The 12539-nt window shown below is 42.1% G+C and overlaps 1 protein-coding gene across 1 annotated transcript in view; it reads left to right on the top strand.

Annotated features, from left to right (window-relative positions):
- The window catches only part of IGFN1 (immunoglobulin like and fibronectin type III domain containing 1), a 65988-nt gene extending 53987 nt beyond the window's left edge, over nucleotides 1-12001 (top strand). The window contains exons 18-29 of the mRNA XM_087762285.1: nucleotides 109-233; nucleotides 1036-1177; nucleotides 1705-2001; nucleotides 2629-2928; nucleotides 3847-4020; nucleotides 4934-5062; nucleotides 5546-5848; nucleotides 7115-7203; nucleotides 8155-8350; nucleotides 8974-9273; nucleotides 9761-10087; nucleotides 10854-12001. Coding sequence (XP_087618411.1) covers nucleotides 109-233; nucleotides 1036-1177; nucleotides 1705-2001; nucleotides 2629-2928; nucleotides 3847-4020; nucleotides 4934-5062; nucleotides 5546-5848; nucleotides 7115-7203; nucleotides 8155-8350; nucleotides 8974-9273; nucleotides 9761-10087; nucleotides 10854-10867 — 2396 coding nt within the window. The 3' untranslated portion in view covers nucleotides 10868-12001. The remainder of the gene's footprint in view (nucleotides 1-108; nucleotides 234-1035; nucleotides 1178-1704; nucleotides 2002-2628; nucleotides 2929-3846; nucleotides 4021-4933; nucleotides 5063-5545; nucleotides 5849-7114; nucleotides 7204-8154; nucleotides 8351-8973; nucleotides 9274-9760; nucleotides 10088-10853) is intronic.
- The last annotated feature ends 538 nt before the right edge of the window (nucleotides 12002-12539 follow it).

Genomic DNA, 12539 nt, shown 5'->3' with positions numbered 1-12539 from the left:
AGCTCTCTTTTCTCCTCACGTGTGTATGCATTTTCATCTCTACATTTCTCTCTGTCAGTGTAACAGAGACTTAACATCTTTTCAATATTTTCTTTTCTGAATGTTCAGCACCACGCTGTCATGTCAACAAACAGTTACTTGATGTCAGAGTCCTGAAAGGGGAACCAGCTGAGCTGTCTTGCACTGTCAGTAAAGATGACGTGACAGGAACCTGGTTTAAAGATGGATTAAAGGTAGGTGTCCTCTAGCTACTGTGTTCTTCAGTTAGCAATGCTCTGCTCTCTGGCTCTACCTCTTATCGAGTGTCATGTCAAGGTGTCCTTCCCTCTGCCAGTCTTACTATAGTCTGAGTGTGGCCCTGGCAGGATTCTGCAGGAGCCTGTTGATGATAAAATTCCCGATAGAAACCTAGCAACATTTCTCCCCCTTCTTGCTGCAAGACACTTCCATTCCTGCTGACAACAGGAGGCTTTGTGTTTTCCATTCTTTTTCATGGGTGGAGATGGTGTGCGTCTCTTCCTTGCAATGTAATCCTTTTTCTTTTCCTTGGTGAATGAGAGAAATACACAAAAAGTGAGGGAAAATCTTCAAAGGATCCTTCAGGCAGACATAATGAGAAGAGTACTCTTTCAAATTAGTGCTTAAGGTCAGGCATAGACATCATATTCTGTGTTCCAAAACAACGCTGAAGAGTAATTCCAGTTGTGGGATCCAGGTGATACTGTAGTTCTGGGGTGTCACACTCGAGCATGGCCCAAAGGTTTTGTCATTTAGACAAAAGAGAGAGAAAGCTTGGATATTTGACTAAAATTTATTTTAATGGACTTCGAATCAAGTCTTTGTGGGGAGTATGTTGACAATGCTTACATGCAACGTTACCAAATGAGTAATCCCAGAATATTATTGTAAATAAACATGCCTGTCATTCATAAGTCTTTTTAATTACATTTCAAATTTGCATCTGTCCCATTTAAGTTTGGATTGCCCTTTTTTCTTTTTTTTTTTAAGAATGGGTCTCTGTGCTTTACCTTGTAGTTAACAAGCATGGATGGAGTCTTTTTTGAAAAGGAAGGTCTAGTCCACAAACTAATTATTAACGAAGTGGAAGATATTCATGCTGGGAAATACAGGTTTGAAGGTGGAGATATAAAAACTGAAGCTTCAATTTTTGTTGAAGGTGAGTCTATTCAAACTACCAACGCAGCACGCAGCACGCTAGCCTTGATGTGCTTGAAACGTAATAGGTTTTCTCAGAGACCTAGAGTTGGTTATTGAGACAACTTCATTGTAAAGAATTACCATGTAAATGGGAGATAGTTTTTGTACAGGTTGGTGCATTTTGTATTTACAAATGGGAAAGCTAGGGAGCTTTCCTGAATATCTACCATTATTAACTCAAAGGTTTTGGGGTGCACATAACACTTTATCAGACCAGATTCTTCGTTCTTGTGTCTAGTGTATTGCCCATGAGAAATTTGCTCCAGTCAAAAGGACAGTATGATACCACAAATACTTTGTGATAATCATCCTGTAGCAAAGTACGTGTATCTATGTGAAGCACTGAGCATGCAACTAAAGGTGAAGGTCCAAATGTTGTGAGCTTCTAAGCATTATTGGCAGCATCATGAGGGAAGCCCTTCCCTCCAAGGTAAGCCTTATCCTCTTTGAATTGCAGTTTTTAATGACCTTGTATCATCTGCTTAGATCCTCCAAAGGTTGACAGAGTTCTGCTCAAAAACTTAACGAGTGTTCCTACTGTGGCCAAGGCAGGGGAGAAAGTAAAGATTAAGATCCCCTTTGAGGGCCGGCTGCCAGTCAGAGCAACGTGGCTAAAGGACAGAATGGAGCTAGCAGATGACACAAGGATTCGTGTTGACAAAACAGAGACCTGTACCATGCTGTCCATCTCCAGCAGCGAGAGAAAGGACTGTGGGGATTACAAAGTCAGGCTGAAGAATGACAGTGGGGTCCTGGAGATCAACTTAAAGCTCGTGGTGATAGGTAAGAGCCCCGTAACATCCACTGTGACTTTCATTGTAAAGCTTAGGCAGGGAACCCAGTAACACGGGTGACAGTCTTATTTGGAGGTACTGGGTATTCCAAGATGAACAAGACTGTGTAATTTTCCACTAAATTGGGGTACAAGCAAAGATTGCTGACATTTTTCTTGCCCTTTAGTACAAGGTGACACAAATCTAGTTTGGTTTTGCATGGCCTTAGCAGCTGAGTTTTGAATGTTGGGCGACCGTGGGAGATGGGACTATGCGCAACGGGTAAATCTAAAATAGATTATCAAGGCTAAATTCAGCCCTACCATAAATTTCTGTGCTCGTTTGGAAGACCAGAAATGGTGTTCTTCCTTATCAGCAAGCTGAACCGGGGCAGTCCTTATGAGAACAATTAGCCCATGGAGCAAGAGTCTGGCTTCCCCCACACTTATCAAAAGTTAGAAAAGTGGAAGTATTGAAGAGGCAATTCAGGTGCCTAGCCCTTATTCTGCAACTATGCATGTATTCCATCAGAAACTGAATCTCCTAGCTGCTGAGCAAGAAACAGTGTCTGCTCCAAACCCAGGAGCATGGCTGGGTCTGGAGCCAACTCTCAGTCTCTCTGTGTTCATCTTTTCAGACAAGCCACAGGCACCTGCAGGACCCATCAAAATTGTAGAAAGCTCTGCAAATGACATCACCATTCAGTGGAAGCCCCCAAAGGACGATGGGGGCAAACCACTGCAAAGCTACATTGTCGAGAGACAGCAGGTAGGTAAGAACGACTGGGAGACTTTGGGAGAAACCCCCAGGAGCTGTACTACCTTCACTACTAACAAAGTGGAACAAGACATGAGCTACTACTTCAGGGTGAGAGCTGTGAATGCGGAGGGAACTAGTGACGCGCTGGAATCAGACGAAGTGAAGGCTGTCAGTAAAGGTAAGGAAGAACTTTTCATAGTTGTGTTTGACAGCTATCTGGGAAATTCATTACCAAAGCTGACATCAAAGAAAACTCACTGCATTTTGAATGTTGCTACAAATCCAAACTTGAATCACAGCTGTGAAGTCTTCACACAAATCTGTGGAGATTGCACATTGAGACTAGAAGTTTATTGTAGGCTTTGGTGATGCTGAGTGAGACGGTGTTACATTCTCAGTTATGCTCCATTCTGAATTGGAAAGCAAGTTTCATGGGGGAAATGCAATGCACATCAAGATCAGAGAAAATTTTTCCCGGAATGGCTACAAAGGGAACATGTGAGGCTTTTTCTTAACTCCATAGGTAAAGGAGTGTCTCCATATGTGCAGCATTTTTCAGTATGACCATTTCATTCCCCTGATTTCCAAACTAATTCTATTCTTTGTTCGTCAATGAATTTAAACACTAGAACAGTTTTGACACGAGCATGACTGTAGTACTAGAGAGAAAGCAATGCTCTATTCTATTTCTATTTTTCTTCCTTCTACATTCTCCTTCTCATGATTATGAGAAGCCCTGCATTTTGAGTGCAGAGATAAGAAAATACATTCTCTTTCCAGTTTCTGTCATTAAAAGCAAGAATAACGCTGACTTTTCCTACCATTTAAGAAGGTACGTGCCTCACTCCATAGGCTGACAGTGGAATTGTCAGTGGTGATGACAGCAGGTCATTCAGGAAAACAAAATTCAGGAACAGAGATCCATGCTGGATCCTGTTGGTGTGGGGAGTAGGATACACAGCTTCAGGTCTCAGTCAGGTTTTCAAAACACATCCGTATGAATACCTTGGGGAAACTGGAAGAAGAAATGACACAGAACACTTTCTTATCTTGCAATAAAAATATACCTGCTAATGAAACACTGATCTCTTTCTAGCTTCACCTGGTGCCCCAGATCCCCCTGAGATTGTCAGTGCCAGCAGAGACTCCATCACAATATCCTGGAAAGCACCTCGTAAAACTGGCAGTTCCCGAATTGTGGGATACATCGTTCAAAAACGCAAGAAGGGTACCACGACCTGGCTGCCGGTCAACAATGTGCCTACAGCAGGTAGGTAGCTTAAATCCTGGGACAGACTGGAAGACTTGAAAAAGACACACAGGTCAGCTGGGTTCAGGAGGTAACACGCTGATCTTTGTGGAGTTGCTGCCTTCTAACTCCTTGCTTTCTGCATAGGATTCTATGCCTTTTCACATCAGCGTCTTGCCTCTTGAATTCTTCACCTAATGACTGTCCCCATCACAACCGTATTACCCCTGTCTGAAGTTTTACCTTCTTATCTTTCACAGCTCTAGTGTATGTGTTTTTTCACAAGTAAGGTTACACAGCTGTGCCATAGCAAAGCCGGGCCTTGTTTTTATATACAGCTGGATGCCTGAGAAGAGGATTATGATTTTCTTCTAGATGGTGAGCAAGCATATGGCTGTAGAAGAGTGTAGAGGAGCTCACTGCTGCATCCTGGGACATAGCTCCTCTATAGATAAACGGGTATCTTCAGTTTCTGGAACTAAAGTCTTCACAAACAGAACTACTGTCCTTAGTCCTCATGCCAGGAACTCGGCAGACAAGAATTTATAAATGCAAGGAAGATAAAGAAACTCAAGTGATGTGTATGAGCTCCAGAGTGTGTTTTGACTATAGCTATCAATTATCTATCAGTTGCAAGCTAGGACTTCTTATCTGGTACAGAAGAGTTTAGGATTATCCCATGAGGAAAAGCAGTATTTATCCTTTCTCTAACTTAATAGCTCTCAAATACTGTTTGATTTGAGAGGGAATACAATATACACATCCCAGAAGTACATATGCACTAGGATAGAGAAAGGGCAAGGGAATCAGCAACAGCTCCTGAGAATTATTCAGTCCATAGTTCTACGTGGAGTAAAGTACAACATTGTTGTCACACCCTTTCCTGCTTGGGGAACGGCTCACCTGAGCCAACACGCTCCTTTTCTTTCTGCAGACAAGAAGCTGAAAATGACCAATCTCAAGAAAGGTCTGCAGTATGAATTTCGTGTGGCAGCTGTCAATGCTGCTGGCATAGGAGATGCCAGTGAACCGTCACTGCCCGTCTTTGCGCGGGATTCCATGAGTAAGTGCACTGCCTCCCATCCTTCTGGCTTGGGGATACGTAACGCTGGCGATGTAGACTGGCAATGTTAGTGGAGAGGCGATGTTTTTAAGTGCTTTCTAAAAGTATGTGAAGACAAAGATCAAATGATTGGGGAATGTTTCGTGGCTGAGAATCCACTATCAGCATGAGGAAGGAACGGAAGGATTTCCCGTGTGATGTCTAAGTCAAGATGTGGCAGGCTCCCTGTGTGGGAGTTATGTGCAGCGTGGAGAAGTATTCAGGATGGGTTGCAGACTGTTTCAGGAGTGTTGCAGATTGTGCTGTATGGCTGGCAGGAGCCAGGCACCTGGGTCCAGCTTTGAAGAGCTGGGACAAGGTAGAGGCAAGACAGCAGGGCGGATATCCAGTGCACTTCAGGAATGTTGGGGAATCTCAGGAAGTGACTGAAAAGAGGGGACAGAAATCCTAGAAAAACAGTTTAAATAAAATTTCTCTTTTCAGAATCTCCAGGGCAAGTGCAAGACCTTAAAGTGAGCAGCAGTGACAGCACTAGTGTCACCTTGACATGGAAGAGACCTGAAGCAAATGATGGGAGTGATGTGAAAAGCTATGACGTGGAGATGCGGTCTTCTAACAACCCCAACTGGACCAAATGCAATAGTCTTCCCATAGAGGTGACCGCTTACACAGTTAAAGGTCTCCAAGCCAAGGAGATCTACTTCCTACGTGTGAGAGCCCTCAATGACAGTGGCCCAGGAGAAGCTGCAGAACTTGAAGCTTGCATCGAAGCGGCTCCCCCTGTGGGTGAGTCAAAGTGGGCTGCTTTCAGAATGAATGAGGTCATTCTATAGGTAAAGGGGTGCTGGCAAGGTCTGGAGGTCACTGTGATGAGCTTCTTTCAAGTTCCAGGCTGTAGCAGAAGGACAAGTACTACATTGCTCCTCTAGAATATGGTCTTATTTGGTCACCTCATCAGGAAATTCTGAAGATTTAGCTGATAATAAATGTGCAACACACAGTGTTCAGCTCATGCTAAAGACTCATTATGATAAAAGAACTCCGAAAACTGTATTTTCTCTGTGGATTTACATTTTGCCTCCTGCGCGGAGCTATACCACAGTCATGATCACCAGACAGAAACCGCACATACCTTATGCCTACCCATGCTCTTTTAGGGGAAAAATAGAGTTTTCAGTCTCTTTTTAGACCATCTTGTGGAATTAAACATTTTATTTCATTCTCTTAAATCACAATTGTTATGCTGATTTTTGTAAACTTTACTTTCCTTTTTTAATTTTCTAGTTTGTAAGTTTTCACCATTTTCACTTTTTCATCTTCATTCACAATCTGTAGCTCTGGTTTTATTTCCTGCTGTTTGGGAATGTTGCAGAAATACAGAAGTAAGAGATTCTGTGAGGGATTCATCTTCCTTAGCTTGGGTCCTAGGTGAAAATGTCTACTTTTGGACTGTGCCTGGAGACTCCTTTTATAATCAGTCAGTAAACAGATAAATGTAAGTCCATTTGGGAAGCAGTTTTTTTCTGTTTTAACCTGGAAATACTAAATACAATTTATATTGATGAAAAGAGAAAAGAAAAAATATTTTAAATACTAAAACCCATTATTTTTAGTAAACTCAGACCGGTTTCCCAAGGATGTTCTGTACTCTGTATCGCACATATATTTCATAAGTGTCCATTACAATTTCCTTTTCCCCAGATGTCATTTTACACAAAAGATTATCCATGTGATGGGGTAAAGTGTGTCAAAGAGCCCATTTCTCCATGCTTGACACATCACATGTATACAAACATTGTTGTGAATGTATTTTTACATCATTTCCCCTTGCTTAGTCATAGTGATAAATAAATAGTAATAAAATTTGAAGGGTGTAAACTCTGGTTCTGAATCAAAGAGCTTTTTTTCCACAGTGCCACTAGGAGTTTATCAACAGCCTGCAGACTAGCTGTTGGAAAGGCATTAGGGGTATGGAACACTTGCGTATGAGTTTGTCAGCCAGGGACTCTGAAATAATGTACAACTTCTTATTGTAATCACTGTCTTTTCCAGTTCCTCCCAGGTTACTAATAGATGACACAGTGAAAAGCTTTCTGGTTATAAAAGCAGGAAATACCATCCGAGTGAATATTCCCTTTGAAGTAAGTAGTCAAATGTGTTTGTAAGAATTTCCCATCTGTTCTTATGTTGTAGTCAATAGCAGGCATGAAAACTGAGCTACTGTTTTCTTGGCATGGAATTCTGTTTAAAAGACACGGGACAAATCCTTTAACCTGCCTCTGCTGTGGATACTTTCTGCATGAGGAAACCATGAACAAGAATTCAACTCTAACTCTTGGCGTTAGTGTTTTATGAGATTATGGTCATTCATTAACCTCTGCAAACAAGGCGCAATGCTGTCCATCCGACCATATCAATATTACCATCATCTGGTACTAATCTGTCATACTTGGAGTTTAAAAATCAGTTGGTTTCCCTCTGACTCCCTCAGAAGGCCTTGGGGTAGCATTTCTAAAACATCCTCTTGACTGTGTTTGTCTTACTAAGCAGCAGGACTTAAGCTGTATGACTTGAGAAATAGGCATGCACTGACAGAAGTGTGCTTTGATATAAGCTTGGAACAACACAGGTAAAGTCTGGGATGTCAAGAAGAGGTTGATGAAGGCAAAGTGTGCATATTTGCTGGCCTTTCTCCTAATCTCTTGGAGAATAGAGATGAAAGATGGCACAATGGAAAGAAAGACTTTGAGGATGTCTTTTCTTTCCAAAACCAGCAGATCTTTTTAAATAGAAAATACCAACTACTGATGTCATCTGTTGTTCTTGATCTAGCACACCTTGTTTGACATAGTTACCGTGAACACCTTACTACAATAACATTCTTGAAAGACACAGAGAAAGAGAAAAATTACAAAAAACTTCAGAGTAGCCCTTTATCCAGGGCTCTTAGATCCATCTTCCATCCATATTTCTAAATATTACTTTACCGTGTCATGTCAGTACACATTTGGGACAAGATAATGAAACTAAAGATGTAAAGATGCAATCTGGAGGCAAAACAAGCAGGCTATAGCTCGTGTTGTTCTTTACAGGCATCTCCAGACCCAGTGGTGACCTGGTTAAAGGATGGCCTTCCTCTTCCAAACCGGGCTACAGTTAACACCGAAGATGGTACCACCCAGCTGCTGATTGGAGCAGCTGAGTTCCCTGACAGTGGCATCTACACCGTTGAGCTCCAGAACGGGTTAGGGAAAAGAGAAACGTTCAGCTTCCAAGTTCAAGTTACAGGTAACTCACTCACTGCCATATATACACGCAGATTTACTGCAAATAGAGAATAGGCAACGAACCGAGTTGAGCACAGTGAGCTCTGATGCAGTTAAGCCACACAGGCGCACGGAGAACTAGAGTGCAATTTTCCATGAGATTCGGTCTGGCCACTTTGTGGTATCACTGGGCCGTGTCTGCAGGACAGCGCAATCTACTGGTTAAAATTACACCCGTCTTCCGGAGTGCCTCTGCTTAAAAAGGCAAGGTGATGCAGATGGATAGTGCAAACCACTGCAGAGCAGTTCATGCTCTTCGTAACAGTGTAAGGATAGTCAGCAGCAGGCTGTAGGACATTTAGTCATAGCTACAGCTCTATACACTGGCTCCCTAAGAGGTGAAACAGTTTAGCTGTACCAGCCCTCATCTCCTCCCCGTAAGAATGGCAGGAGGCCCAGCAATGCAGACGTAATGCAGCAGAAGTTCAATTAATAGCAAATGAGCTCATGGAGAAGGAATCAAATTTTTGTCCCTTCTAATGACCAGGATGGTTACTCAGCCCCCAGACATAGAATGGACTCAAAATATTTACGGTTCTGTACTGTGCCACTTTTCCTTTGATATTATTTGCCTTCATCTAACAGATATCCCACAACCGCCTGGACCTATTCAACTGGAGGAGAATGTGCCAAATACAGTGACAGTAACTTGGGAGCCATCAGCATCTGAGAAATGGGAAAATAATCTCTACTACACAGTCCTGAAACGTGAATCACAGAAGGGCTTGTGGCAGCTGGTGGGTGACCTGATCTACACCAACAAGTTCACATTCACCAAACTGATCCCGGGCCGGGACTACTACTTTAGGGTTGTGGCAAAAAATAGCTTGGGAGCCAGTGGTCCATCTGACACTGTGCAGCCTTGGAAGATTCGAAAACCAAAGGGTAAAACAGCTTTTACAAATAGTTATCTGTGTGTTGTCATGCTTTGTTTCTTTTATTGTTTCTAACACACCATCCTGAAATGGGTCTCTCCTCCTGTGAACACTGACTTGCCCAGAACAAGAATGCATAGAGATACCCTAAGAAATTCCAGTTTGGCGGGGAAGGCTTGTCCTTTCTGCATGGACATTGTGCAGATAGATCCCTTATTTCCAGCCATTGTATCAAGTAATTTGTCACAAAATTAATTCCCAGCAAAATCTAAGGCTTAAGTTTTGCAGAAACGAAAGTTTCTGACTTCAAAGTTAAATTCTGGCTAATTTGAGAAGAAACACAGGTTACAATCCATAGGTGCATGGGATCTCTGGCAATTTGCAGTGCACAACCAAGTGTCATGACTGAAAACCAGTCCTTTAAACCCTGATTTGTATTGCTGTGAAGCAGTATCTCAGGGTGTGTTTTTATGTTGCTGGGTTTTTTTTTTTTACAGCTGAATTTCAAGTCAAACAACCGAAATACAGGGGAGTTAATCAAAACCAGCCCCCGAGATTCCTCGTCCCATTGAAGCCTCATGTGGTGACTACTGGGAGTGAGTGCCGTATGAGCTGTGCGGTTGGAGGCCATCCACCTCCAAAGATCACGTGGTACAAGGACAGCAGAGACCTCTCCAATGATCCCAACTATTTTTGTACAAACAACTTTGGTGTCTGCTCCCTGGTTGTCCTCGGTGTCACAAAACAAGATGTAGGAGAATATAAGGTAGAAGCTACCAATGAATTGGGCCGTGCATTCAGCAAAGCCTCCCTCACTATTAAAGGTAACAATGCTTCTCTTCCTTCATCGTGTGGTGTCAAGATATGTCATTGCTGTCAAGACGCCTTGTAAATGGTAGCTGTACAGCTTTATTTACTGACAAGTGTGATGTCCTGTAAGGCAGTGTGTATTTGGACTGCTTTATTGAATTTTTAATTAACCTACCAGTGATCAAGTATAAAACAGAGATAGGAATGAAAAGGCAGACATGGGAAAAACACTTGATTTCTACATGAGCCAGAGGTTTTGGTTGACCTTGAGCATCTTCGTTTAATAAGATAATATCTAGGTTAGATTTTTCTACAGTGCAGGAGCTGCAGAATAGAAGATCCTAAGATGTGCAAGGTTAGGTGAAGCGGTGAGGAAAAAGCTGGTGTTAGGTGGCCAAAGGCAATGAGAAGGGAGGAAAGAGGAACATGGTATGAGTTAAACGGGGCCATTGGGGATCCTGATGTGAATACAGAATCAGTGTAGTTGACTGAGGATAGACGCATGGTGGATATAATTATGGATAAATATCGCTGGCAGTTTTACTCAGTTCATTATGAAATATCCTTTACTTTGAGTCAAATATTTGCCTTTTAATGCACTTCAGACTACCTCATTGGGATTATACGAGCGGAGAAATGGGTCAGTTAAATCCCTGTAATCCTTTTGCACACTATTGGTCTTTTTGGCCCAGTAACATTTCAGGTCCCCTTTCCAGTGTACCTTACAGACTTACCTCCCTCATTACAATATTGAGCCACTTCTCTTTCTCTTATTTTCAGACTCCACCCTGTAGCATGACCTTCCTGAGAACATCTCTCCACTACTATGCGAATGAGAAGGTTTTCACTGAGAACTGGCTCTATACGAAGGCTATGTATTTATTTGCAGATGTGCATTATAGTCCGAGTGTTTTATTTTTCAGATCCAGTAGTTGCATTTTGAACATGATGCTGCATTCTAGTCAAAATGGGGAGAAAAGCTTTAAAAGAATTGTATCTTTTTGTAATGATCATGGCTTTCCACTAGACCTTTAAAACACAGATGAGAAGCTTCAGGAACAGAGATGATGAGAGGAAAAATAATTGGCCAAAATGAAACTTTCCATGGAGAACACAGGCATGAGAGATCGTTCTGCCACGCCACTCACCTGCTGTCAGGCTGCAACAAGAATATTTCTTGACACCAGAGATCTATGAAGCTGCCCTTTTAGCATGTGGTTTTCTAATCCGAAGCAATCATTTTAGATTCCATGTCATTCTCAGCAGGTTTCCTAATTCTGGTAGAAGCAGTTCTGCATGTATTCCACTACCAGTAGCAGCTAAGTATATTGTTACCCTTAACCTGTATGTTGAAAAGAGCATCTGCCTGCTAGTTTTACCTGGGCAAGACATAAATTCTCAGACTAGGCTAACATGGGGTAGAGCTACTCGCAGTGAAAATGCATTGATGGGGATGAATGGAAATCTAGAACCAGTTGTATTAGCGTGAGCAGATCAATGCTGTACTTAAAAAACCTACTATAGCAAGTGCTGTAAAAAAGGATATATCAGTCCTGAACTACCACATTAGTATCACCTTTGAAACATAACTGCCCCTACCTCATGACATTGCTAGAATGTTTTTGCCTAATGCAAAAAAGAGGTTAAAAAATCTTCCATGTTTGACCAGAAATCTGAGGGTACCACCAGAGATCTTCTGCCATGGCTGGGGGATTCCATCACTGAGCAGAGGAGGAGACCGGGAAGCAAAAATGTTATGATGACTGTATGAATGTATGGCATTGTCGCCTTACCACCAAAGGTACTTTGATGATGGCATCTGGAAGGCAGGAGAGTCTAAATCAAAGACGCAAAGCCACTCGATCCTCAGACAGCCAATCAAACATTTATACGGGGCTGAAATGTTCTTTTTGATTATATTTTATATAATGTTGTACAGACATAGCAACAGTAGATTATGAAATTAAACCATAATTCAGTAAAATCTACCATGAGTAAGTGTTTGTTTTGGAGAAGGAAGCCCAGCCAGTTCCTGAATGCCAATCTATGTCTGTTGCAACAGTGTTTTCAGATGTAATGGCTGTGTAAGTTCACCCCTCGCCCTGTATTGCATATGTAAGTTCCTGTTCAATCTTGGAAGAACAGAAGAACAACAGATATAAAGCTTTTATAAGTTTATTTCTTACTAAGATCGGAGCATGCTGTTGGAGTGGCAGAGTAGTGCAGTCCCTAATCATGAAAATTGGGTTCAAAAACTATAATAATGTTCATGGCAGCATAAGCCAGCTACTTACTGATCAGGATGTACCCATGGCAAATGATCTCACACTTCCTTCCTTGAAGCCGTCAACACCAGCTGCTACTGGGAACATTTATGTTGCATGCTGATCTTAAGCAAGGATCGTTTTATTTATACCACAGTAACCCTCAGCACTGTATTGTGACCCCTGTCTCAGGCCCTCCTTC

Source organism: Nipponia nippon, unplaced genomic scaffold (genome assembly GCF_047370975.1).
Source record: "Nipponia nippon isolate SJK-2023a ecotype South Korea unplaced genomic scaffold, ASM4737097v1 scaffold_25, whole genome shotgun sequence".
NCBI classification, from domain to species: domain Eukaryota; kingdom Metazoa; phylum Chordata; class Aves; order Pelecaniformes; family Threskiornithidae; genus Nipponia; species Nipponia nippon.
Note: the sequence above shows the minus strand (reverse complement) of the source record. Positions and strands in the feature narration are given on the sequence as shown.